Source organism: Nansenia antarctica, assembly GCF_963989245.1.
Source record: "Nansenia antarctica genome assembly, chromosome: 5".
Taxonomy (NCBI): domain Eukaryota; kingdom Metazoa; phylum Chordata; class Actinopteri; order Argentiniformes; family Microstomatidae; genus Nansenia; species Nansenia antarctica.
Window position 1 is genome coordinate 26,212,432 of NC_137690.1, and position 16,908 is coordinate 26,229,339.

At 41.6% G+C, this 16,908-nt stretch overlaps 1 protein-coding gene across 1 annotated transcript; it reads right to left on the reverse strand.

The window, feature by feature from the left end:
• Nucleotides 1-844: 844 nt before the first annotated feature.
• On the reverse strand, nt 845-4,042 carry dmrt3a (doublesex and mab-3 related transcription factor 3a; the record flags this gene model as incomplete). Its single annotated transcript, XM_080531174.1, has 2 exons — nt 845-1,845; nt 3,643-4,042. The coding sequence occupies 2 exons, from the start codon at nt 4,040-4,042 to the stop codon at nt 845-847; spliced, it is 1,401 nt and encodes a 466-aa protein (XP_080387300.1).
• Nucleotides 4,043-16,908: the final 12,866 nt, after the last annotated feature.

Sequence of the window (16,908 nt, forward strand, 5' to 3'; positions counted from 1 at the left end):
GCCTGGCCGTAAGGGAACACATTTGTAATCGCAAATCCTGAAATCTGAAAGCACCACAAAATTCATCCACACTTTAAAATGAAACGGGCGCCTAAACTACTTGTTATCGAACATTTGGTGGTGGTCAAATAGCCTAATGACTTTCTATTGGCTTAATGGTCCCGTAAAATATAACTGATTTGTAATTAGACCTGTTATCTCGCTTAAGTTGTTCATACCAGAATTCATGAATATTATTTTATTGGGTGCAGAATCAAATACATTTGAATTATTTCACTTGAATATTTCTTTTAAATCTGTGACAGTTCATAAGGGCTCAATATACACAGAATTGTCAGACTGAAGGTCATCATTTTCAGATCTAAATCTTAGTGCCTACCACATTGTCCATTAAATAATGTATTTCATACTTAAATAAAAATGGAATTAGTCTGTCCTTTTTTTGTACATGTATACATAAATGACACAGATATGGTATTACCAAGGTTTATTTGGCATACTTGTAACATGCATCTTAGTTGGAAGATTTTTCACATTGAGAACATATTCACAGTACATGACATGCATACTGGAAATTGATATGGACTATCACAAACAAATGTGACCCATCACATTCTTTTACAATCATTATTTTTGGTCTTATCCATAGATATTGGATACCTAAATGCCATGTGATGGTAATGTTACAAGCTAACACTTACATTACCTTTAGGGGGTGGTTTCTTAACAAAGTTCAGTTCAACCCCCCCACCCTCCTATTTCCTTTTTAGCATGAATGCGTATTTGTCCATTCACAATGCATTTTTGGTGTTTCTGTCGCCAGGGTGGCATGGTTCATCAAAGATTAAGTCGAAGAGTTCAAGATTCTGGAATCTGAGGAATCGGACCGCTCCTCGTAATCCTCCTCTGGTGTGTATATGCTCTGTTTGGGGACCTCCTCCTGGATGCTGATCCGGTGGTCTTCCGAAGGCCGGGATGGGAGGACTGGGGAGCTGCGGAAGATGGCGCCTGTGGAGGCGGCGGCGGCGGCGGTGGGGAAGGGCGAGACGTACTGGGCGGCTGTGCGGAGCTGGTACTGCTGCTGCAGAGTCATGGTATTCCACAGGGTGACGTCGTTGTGCACGAAGGGGTTGGCCTGGGTGCGAGTGAGCGAGTTGCGCAGCATGAGTGGGTAGCGGGGCGGCTGGTGGAAGGACGGGTGCTGCAGGGACATGCCCAGGTGGCCCGTTGGCACCACGCCAGAGGGGGGCTCGGAGGAGAAGCGGAGAGACTCGGGCACCCGGAAGGCCGAGCCCACCGACCACTTGGCGGAGGAGGACACCGGGTGGTAGGCCCCGAGGGTGTGTTCAAAGAGGTGCCCGTTGGAGGGCAGCACCAGTGTGTCCGAGTGGGGATCCGAGTGGTGTGGGGGCCTGCTGTCTGGGGTCCGGCTGGACAGGAGCACCTCGATGGCCCCCACCAGGTCCCCGCCACAGCCCTTGAGGATCAGCTCCAGGACGGGGGGCTTGTGGGCGGGGAAGATCTTCTTGAGGACCTCCAAAGGGGGGCGGTTGGCTCTGAGGTTGAAGGGCAGGGAAACGGACCCTGACAGGCCCTCGATCAGCAGGCCTTGGTCCACGGGGTACTTGGCGGGGCTCTCTGCTTTGGGTTCTCTCTCGATGGTACAGCCCTTAGGCAGGCTGTAGCGGCCCTCGTCGGGCTGAGAGGGGGGCTCGGGGGGCTCCGGGGTGTAGCAGGAGTTGGGTTTGGAGCCCTCGGGGGAGCTGACAGGATCCTGCTCCTTCTCACTGGAACTGCCACCGTTCTCTCCCCCAGACTGCTCACCAGACACATCGTCATTCAGATCTGAAAGCACAGTCAAACAAGAGGAGAGGGTCAAGGAACTATCCTAAAGAAGTAGGTTTCTCATCAACTTATGAATAGCCTATTAGCTTTTGGACTCATGACTTATGTCTGGTATTACAATGGGCTAACATGCATCACAGTTAGCCCTCGAGCAAGCTTTGCCTTGTTCCTCCCGTGGCCCCAAAGCCTATTGGCTACTCATCTAGCCAAATGCAACATGCAACTAATAGCTTATCAACTTGTGTTCAACTCAGCGATTTATGAGGATCCACTTTTTTTCTCTCTCAAAAGCTGTTAACAGAAAGTGCTGACTGTATGTCATTGAGGAATCTCCAGTCGATGCCTTTTGACACCATTTTGTAAACAGATTGCCTGTTGCTTGGTAACATTTCACTTGGATTTGACCTCCTGCGAAAAATATGGCTATTACATTCGATTCGCCCTGTCCAGACTTTGATTACTGTAATCTTTTAAACGACTCAGGTTCATTCTTCAGATTGAAATGGGGCTGATGTGAAGTCAATACCAATTTCGCATTGGCCTTGTGTCCTATCCTTTTCCTACCCGATAACTTTGTCAAAAAAACACTGAACACAATCCAGTAAATCCAAAGACACTATAAACTATTTCATGTTGACAAATGGAAATTAGTTTGAGAAAAATTAGCATTTTGACACAAGTATTATCTCTCTGTAACTGAAATGTGAAAAATGTGTGGACTTTCTGTAGGGAATGAGGGGGGGAAATATTTAGGGCTAAGATTATAAGTCTGATAATGAATTTAAGCGTGGTCTTGTGTGGCTCAGTTGGCATGGCTGACGCTTAGATTGTAGGGTTGATTCCCGCAGAGACAATATACAAAACAATGTACTATCACAGTCACATTGATGGCATTTGTTCCAAAGCTTATAATGAAATTGCACTTCAATATATTAAATATCAACAGAAGTGCTGATGTCTGTGACCACATAAAAACAATAAGACAGCAGTCAATTTGTAAGACGTTGACAATACAGTTTTCCATTAAGAGTGTCAAGAAACATTTACATAATTCTCTTTGTAAATATTGGCCATGGCATTAAATATCAACTGTTAATTACACTAGCACTAATAATAATAATAATAATAATAATAATAATAATGTAATCATGTTAATGATAATGATAACAGGCTTAATGATAATAACACAAATAATAATAATATACTACTGTACTTCTATGGCACCAATCAAATAATAATAATAATAATAATAATAATAATAATAATAATAATACCTTCTGCGAAAGAAATACTGGTCTGGAGACTTTATGTCCTCCCCAAACTGAATTGTAGCTTGATATCTCAATATCCCTGTTTTCAAGATGCCCTTATGCAGCTTGTGCATTGGTATAATTTTGCATCAGTAAGTTTCATAATACTACACAATATTACATAACATTTTTTTTATAACAGGACTGTGCCTATAGGCTACATTTGCTATACATTTGTTTACTTGTTAACAATATTTTACAACCCGGTATTAAACATGTGGCCCCACTTAGAAAGTGCTGGGTAAAACCGTTATTTCACAATAATTGCATATTAATTCGCAGTTTCTTTTAGATTCACTAACTCAAGCACCGCTGTGTGCCATTTAATACCAGGTAGTTACCATTATTTCAAATGGGTTTCTATACATTGTATTGTGATAACTTAGTCATATCAAAATAATAAGTCATAATACTCGTTTTCAATTGAGTTCAGGCATGTTGTCATTGCATTGCAAACAAATGTCCTCGATAGAAGAAAACAGTACACACTTACCCGCGCCAGGCTGCGTGTTCGCTGCTTGCTCTGTGGTCCATCTCAAGTTCATGTCTCCATTGCGCGACGGTGGCCCCTGGTTCCCCTCCCCGCCCCCGGCCACGGTGATGCCAGGCAAGGACCTCAGCGCCTCCGGGATGAGACTCTCCAAACTCTCGTTCGCCTGCTGCCTCCGGAGCGCCACCTGCGCAGCCATGACCCGCTGCCGCTCGATGATGAGGATGCATTTCTCGCAGGTGCAGTCTTTGAAACGACAGTAGCGCTTGTGTCCCTTCAGCCAGGACAGCACCCCATGGTTCCTGCACCGGGCGCACTTGGGGGTCCTCTGTAGAGGCGCTCGTGGTTGGGACACGGGGCCCCCCATATAGAGGTAGGGTGATCCGTAGCCATTCATTTTTCACACCAGTCAGACACTCGCTACTTTCTCACCAAAGTGCTGGAGGCGCAAGTGCATCTGATAGGGCAGAGTGTTGTCAGCACAACAGTCAAGAGATCAAGCCTGGCTGCTCGCTACAGGCATGATGAGAGGTGTTGGCTCGTGTACACGAGGATCCACCTTTCCCCTGGTAATAAAGACGTGCATCAGGCGATCTGACACGCATTCATGGAAACGAGTAACTAAACACTATCTCTCGCATCACTGACACTCGCTCAGCAAATCCCAGGGGATGCATTCAACACATCCACATATTTTCTCTGACACCATGAAACCTTGACTCTTAATTAAACGTGTGGGGAATAAAACACGTCCATCCATCAGAGCTGTAGCATGCCAGGTGCATTACTGGCTACGTGTGTCCTATATTGACGAAATAAATCCGCAGCTCGGAAAGTAAAGTTGTGTCAGTGTCACTATGTCCATATATAGGATTTACAATACATCTTGGTATTCTAAAATTGCATTCGTAACGAATCATTTCAATGTCAAAAAATAGCTTTTGCTGAACATGGTTTCCCCCTTGAGCGTAACACTGTGGTTCCCGGCTGCAACAATCAACCAAACACGTTTGCCAAACAGAATTAGAGGTTTTGGCGTCACTCAGAGCTCAGAGAAGGTGAGGCCATCGAGGATCTTCAGGCGTGGAATATGAATTAAATACTCTTTCTTTCTCATTTATATGCGGCCTTGCCTATAGCCTATATTTTACTTTGTTGTTTAAACATTGTTATATTTTTTGAAGACACCAGACAGCGGTAAAGTTTGAAACTGGACCCATTCTGATAACGCATAACATAGAATGGGATGTTTATTTTACGGTGAATTGTCCTGATTTTACTCTCAAGTTCATACAATACAACGTAGGCTTTATTTCCTGTTAAGCATTGCCGGTTTTTCATTTACAAGCGTCTGACAAGGGTTTGATGAGTTTGCCTTTTAAGCAACGATATTCTTGATGCTATTCACACAGTCTAATATGATGGACAAGCTTCCGTGCATTCTCCCACCTTAACACAACATAGTTTGGGTTATTGCAGTGCGCGCCTAAAGATGTTGAGCATGAAAAACAAATCCCCATTTAAGTCTTTAGGTAAGAGCAAATGTTTAGGATGCTGATATGTCCCTTTGGCCTCACCTTATAAAGGCCATTGAAACATAACACCGGACACCCCTGAGTCCCATTTCTGTCAGTAAAAAGGTTTATTCAAGCAAATAATGGGATCCAACGGCTTTGAGAACAGGGGCCATGGTAAACTTCACCACATGAACTCCGTCTCCAGCTATTAAGCTTTTAATTGGAAAATAGCAGAGGAAATTTCAAGGTGACCATAATGCGTTTGCAGTTTGTGCAGGAGGAATATATTCGCAGGAGTGGGAGGCTGTGGTGGTTGAGCGCCCGCGACAATGCATAATAAACATATTTATGTTGTATATCATCGTTAGTAGAGTGTAAAAATACATAGGCCTAAATACAATTTCTCCTCCTCACTAAACGCACATAGACATGGGCCTATACTTTAATAGTGGTATGTGTAAACAATTTAAATGCACGAAGTCCCATTAATGATAATACTGACATAGTGTAGACTATTTTGATACAAAATTAAAAATTAAAAAATTAAAAAGATGGTGACACCATAATAAGAAAACTTAAATGACATTACTGGAATCCAAAATTCATCAGTCAATCAATTAATAAATTACAGGGATTATCAATGATTTTGAACAAATACATGTTACAGTATGGTTTCAGATTAAAACATTTTTTTTTTAGAAGAGGACAAATCATTTGGCCATGCCTCGCCAAATAACACATTATCGGCGAATTTCCAAACGCCTCAGGCAAAAAGAATGAGCGCAAATAGGCTAAATTACAGGCCTATCAGAGAACATAACAACCGAATAGCGTACATGAAATACAGAATATAGTCAACAAAATAAATAACCGAGTTGAGGTTTGAGGTCACTCTCCCATCGTTTTTGGATGCATTCACAATCAAGTGAACACAGGCAGCTAAAAGGTCCTATCATATCCCTTTATTATCCCTTTATTATCCCTTCCTTCATACGAGTGAATTAATTAGATGAATCCAAACAAGCAGTCCGGCTGATGGTTGTCTATGAAAAGTATAATATGGAACTGACTAATATCTCCTTAAACAAGTAAACAAGTATAATCCTATAGGATTAAAACACATGTAGACTTATATTAATTATATAGTATACAGTATAATAACATAAGTAGGTGGTGTGATTGCATCTTGAGGTTTGAGTGATTGAGAATACTTGTTACATGCATTAGATGCAAACAAATGAAATCGGTTGCCACGGTAAAATGGGAGCAACGTCATCATCGACAATTATGAACAGCCAGGTAAGCATTTGCAAGCTGCAAATAAAATAGCAGTTGTAAAAACAATGTACAATTGTGTACCTACAGTGGCAATTTAATTAAATGTAGCCTATTAGAAAATATGTTTGGCAACACTCCATATAAGAGTAAAGAGAGACATTAATAACAATGGAGAGTCTATACAGCATAAACTGCCACTTTCCCCAAAATTAGAAAAGGTATGAGAAGAGGGGAGGTTGTGGTTCAGGTGGGAAAAAACATAGGGAGAGGCAAGACAATTTGGAGTTCAGTTTAATTTGGTTAAACTGCTGAGGTGGTTTGCATGATGAGTAACCTTGACTGACAACTGAAGACTTGAGTTTTATCCCCAAGCTAATGCCTTGGCTACAGTTAAGACACAGTCTGGTGGCGCACAATCGACAGTCAGTCAAACTTACAACAGTTCATAAAGGCGTTTGTGAACAGATAGGGGTTTTGAGCTACCCATTGAATGTGCTCTCATTGAAATGATATGGGTGGGGCCACCGAGTAAGACCCTTTCACAGAGTCTGTGATTTGAATATCCGCCCCCCCCCCCCCCCACACACACACACACACACACACACACACACACACACACACACACACACACACACACACACACACACACACACACACACACACACACACACACACACACACACACACACACACACACACACACACACACACACACACACACACACACACACACACACACACACACACACACACACACACAGACATACTGCTCACAAGGAGGAATTAGCAGATGTCCAGCCATCATGCACCCTGCTGCACATGGGCTCCCAGTCACTGCTGTCAGTTGTTGATACAGCCACTGAGGCCCCCAGTGAAAGCTGCTGAACACACTGAGTGAGTGTGTAGTTGCCCACAAACAAAAGCTCGCTGGTACAAGATTAAAATAAAAATAGTTAATAAGTTAAATAGTTAATACAGTTTTTATTTTGTTTACTACTAAATTAATTAATAAGAAATAGTGTATTTTTTTAAATGTTATATATTTATCAAATGTTTTGAGATCTATGGTAGTGGGTAGTAATAGTATGCTATGTCACTGAGAAGAGAGATGCCCTGCACTCAATCCTTCCATGAGGAGGAACAGCAGCAGCAGCAGCAGCACATTGCCCCCTGCATCCTTCTGAAGAAGCATCAGACACACACCCCCCATTTGGGTTTGCTGACAACCTCCTCTCCAACAAATAGTAGAGAGTCAATGTCATATCTGTACATGACAGTGTTTAGTTACAAACATTGCCATACATTTCGATAATAAAATGAATTCCTTTATTTATTTATTTTTTGCATTACAGTTTCTTCCTTCCCTTCCCCTCCATGTTGCCTATGGAGGGTGTATCATGCCGTATTTAAATACAATACAAACATCGGAATGCAATACACACATCGGAATGGAATACACGTGTAACACCAAATACAATGCAAAAATACGGAATGTTTGTGCCAAAATAAAAGCAATGTGTATTACATTTGAGCGCAGTGTATTCCATTCTAGCATGTGTATTGTATTTGGTCACGAGTGTATTCCATTCTGCATGTGTATTACATTTGAGCGCAGCATTGTATTCCATTCCGATGTAGGTATTATGGCACTCGCAAATACAATGCAAATTAGTATCCGCCCATATGCAAATTAGTATCCGCCCATAGGTTCTGCCCTTTCCGGCCATAGGATTCGCGATGCCAACGATGACGACAGTTTCTGTAATAGCTTATTAATAAAGATTCGAAAAATTATGCTGACCATCGTATTATCTTAGTTTAATGTCATTTCAATGAATCATATAACTTTTATTTACAACAAGCACAACACAAAAATCGCTATTATGCACCGTCTTTGTCCACGAATAACACCCCGTGTATGCTGTCATTGCTGTGCACCATGACATGACAACGCATTTAAGATCACAATCCTCAATAGATTGATTCCATCGTTTTACCGACAAGAAGATTCTACAATCTATCAGCCTTTCCGTAGAAATACATCGCTCCCTGTATAACGATATATATCTAACGTTACATGTTTTAATAGTAAGGGCATTTTACCAGATATTTGACCAATCTGCGAAGTAAATCGTTACCAAGAAATTTCTTCACCAATGTGTTTCTAAAGGTGTGTAATAACATGTCCTAAAAGGTTGAAATTCAACTCCTGTGGGAAACCTCGTAAAAAACTGCTCAAAGTTGGGGTACCGATAACCGATTTTCGAAAATTCGAAAATGCTTAAATTGGACTTGAGTAACTTTTGAGGGGTCAAACTAGGCATTTTTCATGATTCTGAGTTGATTGCAAGCATTTATTTGTCACCAAGAGCACTTCCTGGTGCAACCCCCAAACCCCCCCACCCCCATTGGTGGTTGGCATTCAAAGTGAGGAAGTTTGGAGGTAACAGGTAACATTAGACAACATTAGACAGCACCAGCAGAGAGGCACTATGATGGGCATGGACACTTAGTCATAGGCCTCACTACATGTGGAACAATAGAACCAGGCTGCTTGAGCTACTCACACAGCCCAGCAGAGAGGCACTATCATGGGCATGGAAACAGAGTCATAGGCCTCACTACATGTGGAACAATAGAACCAGGCTGCTTCATTTACTCACACAGCCCAGCAGAGAGACACTATCATGGGCATGGAAACAGAGTCATAGGCCTCACTACATGTGGAACAATAGAACCAGGCTGCTTCATTTACTCACACAGCCCAGCAGAGAGACACTATCATGGGCATGGAAACAGAGTCATAGGCCTCACTACATGTGGAACAATAGAACCAGGCTGCTTCAGCTACTCACTCAGCCCAGCAGAGAGACACTCTGCTGGGCAGTAACTTACCTGTTATGGAGGCCTAAAAAAAGGGAGATGAAAGTGAAGCTGAATAGCCTCACTCTCACCTCCCATTGTGGAAGAGATGTACCAACATGAGATGTACCAAGGACTACCAGAGGTGTTCAGCTAGACACACAGCCCAGAGACAACACACCTTCCATGGGTGCTGTGACTAGGCCTGTGGCCCTATGCTGGAGGTCACATGAGCTCCAGGGCCTAACTGCTACTCTGTCAGTCCGATTAGGAGTGCTCTCACTGGGCCTAGCTGTCTACCAGTCACCCCTCTTCTGGAGCTCTGACCTCCAGGTACTATGTGATACACTGCCAGTCCGATTAGGAAAGCCCCCACTGGGCCTAGCTGTCTACCAGTCACCCCTCTTCTGGAGCTATGACCTCCATGATAGTGCCTCTCTGCTGGGCTGTGTGAGTAGCTCAAGCAGCCTGGTTCTATTGTTCCACATGTAGTGAGGCCTATGACTAAGAGTCCATGCCCATCATAGTGCCTCTCTGCTGGTGCTGTCTAATGTTGTCTAATGTTACCTGTTACCTCCAAACTTCCTCACTTTGAATGCCAACCACCAATGGGGGTGGGGGGGGTTTGGGGGTTGCACCAGGAAGTGCTCTTTGTGACAAATAAATGCTTGCAATCAACTCAGAATCATGAAAAATGCCTAGTTTGACCCCTCAAAAGTTACTCAAGTCCAATTTAAGCATTTTCGAATTTTCGAAAATCGGTTATCGGTACCCCAACTTTGAGCAGTTTTTTATGAGGTTTCCCACAGGAGTTGAATTTCAACCTTTTAGGACATGTTATTACACACCTTTAGAAACACATTGGTGAAGAAATTTCTTGGTAACGATTTACTTCGCAGATTGGTCAAATATCTGGTAAAATGCCCTTACTATTAAAACATGTAACGTTAGATGTATATCGTTATACAGGGAGCGATGTATTTCTACGGAAAGGCTGATAGATTGTAGAATCTTCTTGTCGGTAAAACGATGGAATCAATCTATTGAGGATTGTGATCTTAAATGCGTTGTCATGTCATGGTGCACAGCAATGACAGCATACACGGGGTGTTATTCGTGGACAAAGACGGTGCATAATAGCGATTTTTGTGTTGTGCTTGTTGTAAATAAAAGTTATATGATTCATTGAAATGACATTAAACTAAGATAATACGATGGTCAGCATAATTTTTCGAATCTTTATTAATAAGCTATTACAGAAACTGTCGTCATCGTTGGCATCGCGAATCCTATGGCCGGAAAGGGCAGAACCTATGGGCGGATACTAATTTGCATATGGGCGGATACTAATTTGCATTGTATTTGCGAGTGCCATAATACCTACATCGGAATGGAATACAATGCTGCGCTCAAATGTAATACACATGCAGAATGGAATACACTCGTGACCAAATACAATACACATGCTAGAATGGAATACACTGCGCTCAAATGTAATACACATTGCTTTTATTTTGGCACAAACATTCCGTATTTTTGCATTGTATTTGGTGTTACACGTGTATTCCATTCCGATGTGTGTATTGCATTCCGATGTTTGTATTGTATTTAAATACGGCATGATACACCCTCCATAGTTGCCGGAGGTAGTAGTCAAAGTTACAGTAACAAAACACATTGAAAAGAGAGAGAACATGTCACAGTTGTTATCATGTACAGGTAGTGTTTATCCTGCTCCTAAGGGGCATAGCTGGAGGTGTATGTGACTAGCAAGCTTTCCCTTGAAGTTAGCTCAGTAAGCAAGCCGCTCACCTGAAATTGAGTATTTTACCCAACTTTATCTTGCTAGCTTGATAAGAGAGCTCAAAAATGTCTTCACCCAACTAACTAGCTATGTTGCTGCCAGGGAGTCAGTGCTTCAAGGTCTTTTCAAATTAGCAAGCGACGTGAGGTGTAGGCCTACCTAAGTATGTAGCTAGCTGGATAACCGTGATCAGGGCACAATGACCATGAACAGCTATGAACAAGCATACTAACAAACATTAGCTTCCCTCTACCTGAATAGAAGGGGAAAAAAATCTCCCAAGCAAAAATCCATGGAATGTTGTCAGGACAGGAGGCTCTAATAGACCAATCAGTGCACCCATTGGTGTGACAGTGATAGATCTCTGCCAGATCTTTACCATAAAAGGCCAGACCTCCCACAGTCCAAAACTAACCCACTAACTACAGGTACTTATTAGAGCAATACATCTAATGCCAGAACTAGCCCATGAACCAATTTCAAAGTCTACTCCAGTGCTCTAACATTTGGACCTGATCTGGTCATATCACGCCTGCACTGTGCCAGCAGTGTGCAGACCCAACTAGCAGACAACTGTTATGATGACATATCTGTCTGTTTTAAAGCACAATTGGCAATGTGAAGCATCTGGTGCAGACCTAGTCCAAATGTGGTGGACAACCAGATTCAGCCCATCAGATCTGGTCTACTTCTGAACTGTAATTCCAAGTGGTAACTGGGCCAGATCCAGTTGCTTTGCCTTGTAGGCCAGATGTGTGCTGACTGGATAGGATCACTGGAATACGGTTAAAAGAAAGAGGAAGAGGACGATCACTCAACCTTTCTATCACAGATAGAAATCCCTAGTAATTGTTCCCTAGGGAATTGGAATAGATACACCATTTCTGATTGGAATAGGTTTCACTTTAAATTCTGAAAAGAGCAGGCTAGCCTGGAGATGTGTTGTTTGTGTTGTAGTTATGGGAAGATGTTTGAATCCAGCTGCAATTCGCTTTGTGGCCATAGGAGATGCAGTTGCTAAATTAACCTTTACACTATAGGGTATACACACATTCCAAATGAATGACATTTCACCATCTTAGATTCTTTGGATGATGTGATGATCTGTGATAGGTGATCATCTACTTTGTTGAGAATTAGTCCTGCAGCCTATGTTGTCCTGATGCAGGGTTGTGTACTTTGCAATTTTTGTACTATTGTCTTTAGTTTTATGAGTGATAACATACTTTTTTGTATTTTAATTTCAATATAGTTTTCAATAATAGACAAAAATGCAATAGTAACAGACATAATTAAAAGTATATGGTGGATATAGCGGATATCAAATATTAGCCCCTTCTGTTGAACTGGTAAAGTTTATAATGATGGTTGGCCTGTGAATATGAGCATTCTAATGGGGAGGTACAACTTTGGTGGGCAGGAGGAGAGAAGGGGCTGTGGTGTAGATATGATAAATGATGGGTAAGATTGCACTGGGATGCACAATGTCAACAAAGGACCCATAAGTTGGTTTAGCTTGTCTCGTATCGCCTGTTTATTGGTGCTTGGCTCTCAGGGCATGGACATTTACAGCTGGAGAGCTCTCTGTCCTTCAAACGAACACGGCTGCAGAGTGGTACCCTGATAAACCAGTCTGGTGTCGACAGCCCCTGTCCTATTGGCTTTGCTCCTGGAAGAGACAGAGGCTGCAATATCTTCTAGAGAGATGTTCCCTCCCTTCTGCCCTCATTCCCTCCCCTTCATGGATCTAACAGAAATAGATAGGTGAAAACTGTAGCTCCACTTGGGTTCACACATCCAGTCTCCTATCAGATCTGTGAAGGACAGTGGCAGAGGGCAGAGGGGAGGGGGAGACCTTTCTTGGCATGAAATACAGCCCTCATGTTCAACAGCATAACCTCACCCAAGTCCCATATTGAAATCACATGGGGTGCTTTGTGCTGACACCCATACAACAACAGAGATATGGAGAGGGTATTTGACCAACAACAACTGTTCCTCAATTGAGTTGTATTCATCTTCTCAGCGGTGGCTCGGTCAAATATGACTATGAGTAACGGAGGGATTAGACCAAGGAAGTGTGAAGGAGGATGGGAAGGAGACAGAATAGAATGATAAACTGAGCGAGTGACTGAGATAGGGAGTGCAGTAAGTGAGAGCTGAAGATTTCACTTAGGCAGACAGACAGCCAAGACTGTCGTGTGTTGTTACAGTGGAGCTAGGAGGGCCAAATATGACTCTCAGATTTACTGTCATTCAACGAAACATTTCTGGAACATACAGATGGTATATCTCCCAAGTAATCATTAAGGGAAGCTCAACTGGACGACTCATGGGGTTTAATGTGAAGATATATTGTAACTGGGTGTCATCCGCATAACAGTGAACGGAAATATTGTGTTTACGGATAATCTGGCCTAGTGGGAGTATGTATAATGAGAATAAAATTGGGCCTAAAATAGAGCCTTGTGGCATACCAAAGTTCACTTGGACTGAGGGAGAGACACACTTTCCTAGACCAACAGAGAGAACTATGTGACTGAGTGGTATAAGGTGAACCATTTTAAGGCAGTGTCTGTAATCCCTATACAATATCTAAGGCGGCTTATTAAAATGGTATGATCAATTGTAATTCAAGGAGAATTAAAATGGAACATTGACCTGAATCAGCAGCAGGTCGTTTGTAACTTTAAGTAGACCAGTTTCAGTGCTATGACAGGGGCGAAAACCAGATTGGAACATATCAAATAAAAAATGTCTAAGCAGATAAGTTAGTCAGCTAGTCAGTTGATTATAGACAACCTTCTCTAAAATTTTGGATAAAAGGGGAGTTGAGAAATGGTTCTAAAATGGATCAGTCCAGACGAGGACTTGGAGGCAGTTGGACAAGAGCATGCTTAAAATAAGGTGGTACTGGGCCGTATCATGTGATTCGAATACCCAGGTTAACATGGGTAAGAAGGTAAGAAGTGGGGAGAAGCTAATGTGCTGTGACATAATTAGGGGCAGTTTGAGATCACACAAAAAAAACACTTACTCGCTTTAAGTTATCAATTTCAATAGATGGGCAACATTACACCTCTATACAGGCTATTGTGGATGCATTTTACTAGCCAATTAGCTCAGCTAGTTAGCTAGCCCCTTAACTCAACACTCCTGAAGTGTGCGCTCGTGCACTTTCCCAGATGGATTAAAAAGCGTAGGATTGGTCTAAACATCTATATCAATCTATTCCCATCTAAATCATGAGGGGGAGTGCACAAGTGCACAATTCAGGAGTAGAGTGAAGGAATAGGAGACATATGCGAATGTGAAAATTGTGTGTGGTAAGACGAGGCCTAGCACACCATGTGCCTTCTAAACATGTGGTTAACAATAGGGATATTCATGTGTTGAGAATTGCCTCATGAACTCACTAGATATCATAGCCAGCCCACTGGAATTATACCTAATATGTCATAACATCTTGGATAATTTTCTTGCATTCCCATAGGGTTCCAAATACAGCACTACTTATATTTATATTTGTATTACATATTGCTTTTTTGCTTCTATGGGAGTAAATTATTTTTAATGTTTTATTTTAGTTTTGACCTTTTTACAGGAATTTCTATTCAAACCTGACCCTATAAAAACAAAGATAATTCCAAAATGACATGAACTATTATCCTTGCATTTCGATGGACCAACCTATTGAGTGTTTTGTTGATGACATTTTTGCATTTTAGCTAATTTCAAGTGTCAGAGCAGAGGGGCTGAATACTTATGTACATGAGGTATTTCTGTATTTCCATTTTCATAAATGTACAGAAATTTAAAACACTGTTTTTCGTTTTGTCATTCTGGGTTATTGTGTGTGGATTGATGGCGAATTCTTTTAATTTAATCCATTTTAAATTCAGTACACAATACAATGAGGAAAAAGTTAAGGGGTCTGAATATTTTCCGACAGCACTGTATATATCTTTATTACTGGAAAAAAAAAAAAAAAAAGATAGCTGCATTAACTTAATGGAGGTACAAATAAAGTACATGAGCAATAAAGCACAAGAAGAATAGGATGAGACAGATCCTATGGTGTCTATTAAACTAATGAGGCTTAAATGAGTGTGCCGGAACATGAGGTACACAACTACAGTACGCAATATAGACCCCTGAAGACTCTGCGCTCTGAAGCAGCATATTAAGCACACGCCTTTCACTTATTGCACCACTGACGTTTCTCAGCCATGTTTTAGTGGCAGGGACAATAATCACACCACTTCACATTTAAGCCATATGCAATGAAGCCCAGGCTCGTTAATTTGGCATAGATGAAAACCTGCAATGCTCAATTTGCCCTTGAATGGGGTGAAGGTCCAGGTTTGGTTTTGCGCGCCCGCACACACACAACCCCCCACCCCCCTTTCTGAGATAGTGAGATGACTGCTAAGTTATCAGGGTGAACTCCGAGTGGTCTTGACAGAATGAGGTGGCCAGCCATCCACAGCACTGCACAGAAATATGCTGGCACTTACAATAATAGTTTACTACTGTGTGATAGTTTGATGGAGTGGGGCTTACAGAGTAGTTGAGCATCACCAATGTCCTTCTCCTTCTCTATTGGTGGTGCAAATAAAACTAGAATCACCAAGAAGTGATGTTATCTTCCATTACAGGGACCAGAGATAGACATGATAACATTGGGAAAAAAACGTTAGAAACGGCTCATTTACATTTAGTGGTTACCTTTGGACCTTTCAACAGCTTGCACAATTCCAATAATTTGTTTAAAAAAACCTATTGAAATTAGTTAGAATTGCTGTTTTTACATCAATTTAAAGCATTTCCAGTGCTTTAGATTTACTACACAATAGTACAGTATATATTTTTTTAAACCAGTTTGAGACAACTTTTGCTTTGTGATATAGTGCATTATCATGCTGGAAGTAGCCATTAGAAGATGTGTACATTGTGGCCATGAAGGGAGGCACATGGTCAGCAACAACACTCAGCAACAATCATGGCATTCAAGCGATGTTTGATTGGTATTAACGGGCCCAAGTGTGCCCAAGAAAACATTCCCCACACTATTACATCACCTGAATGAATGAGAAGGTGTACAGGTGTTCCTAAGAAAGTGCTCAGTGAGTGTACATTCATGTGACAGAAATGTAATACCATATACCATAGGAGGTTAAACATACAGCATCCCAGCCGTAACACAGTTGTTTCAGCAGCAGTACAGTGTTTAGTTTCTCCAATATTATGAAGTGATAAGGTTTCAAAAACTGGGTAGAAAGTAAATTATTAGTTTTAGAGTCTTCCAACAAGGCAGTGTCACTAAAGCTGGTTTGAAACCAACAATGCAAATGACTAATACTGTCACTAACTCTCTTAGGTATCCATAAATATGTGTATAATTTGTAATTGGGGTGAGTTATAGTTTTAAGTTTGTTACCATACCAGCTGGTGGTAGTGAAAGTAGCATTTGACAAATATGCCACCTTATGTTGTTTGATATTTGCAAATAGCGTATTTGTGAAACATCTATGTAGTCATAAATAAAGATTTATGAAGTTCATTAAAAGTGTGACCGCATTTTATCATTCATTTTATCATTTATCAACACCATAATTAATTTAATTGAAGTACCAACACCACAAATGGAAACATATCTTCAAAATGGTTAATAATCCCTTCTCTTCCTGTTCAACTAAAAGATGAGATATCCCAGTTGTGTACTCTCGTATGCCTGTGCATCTTCTCCGCTTGTGCATGCGGTTCCCATTATTCCTGCAGGAGATGTCTTAGTGGGATCCC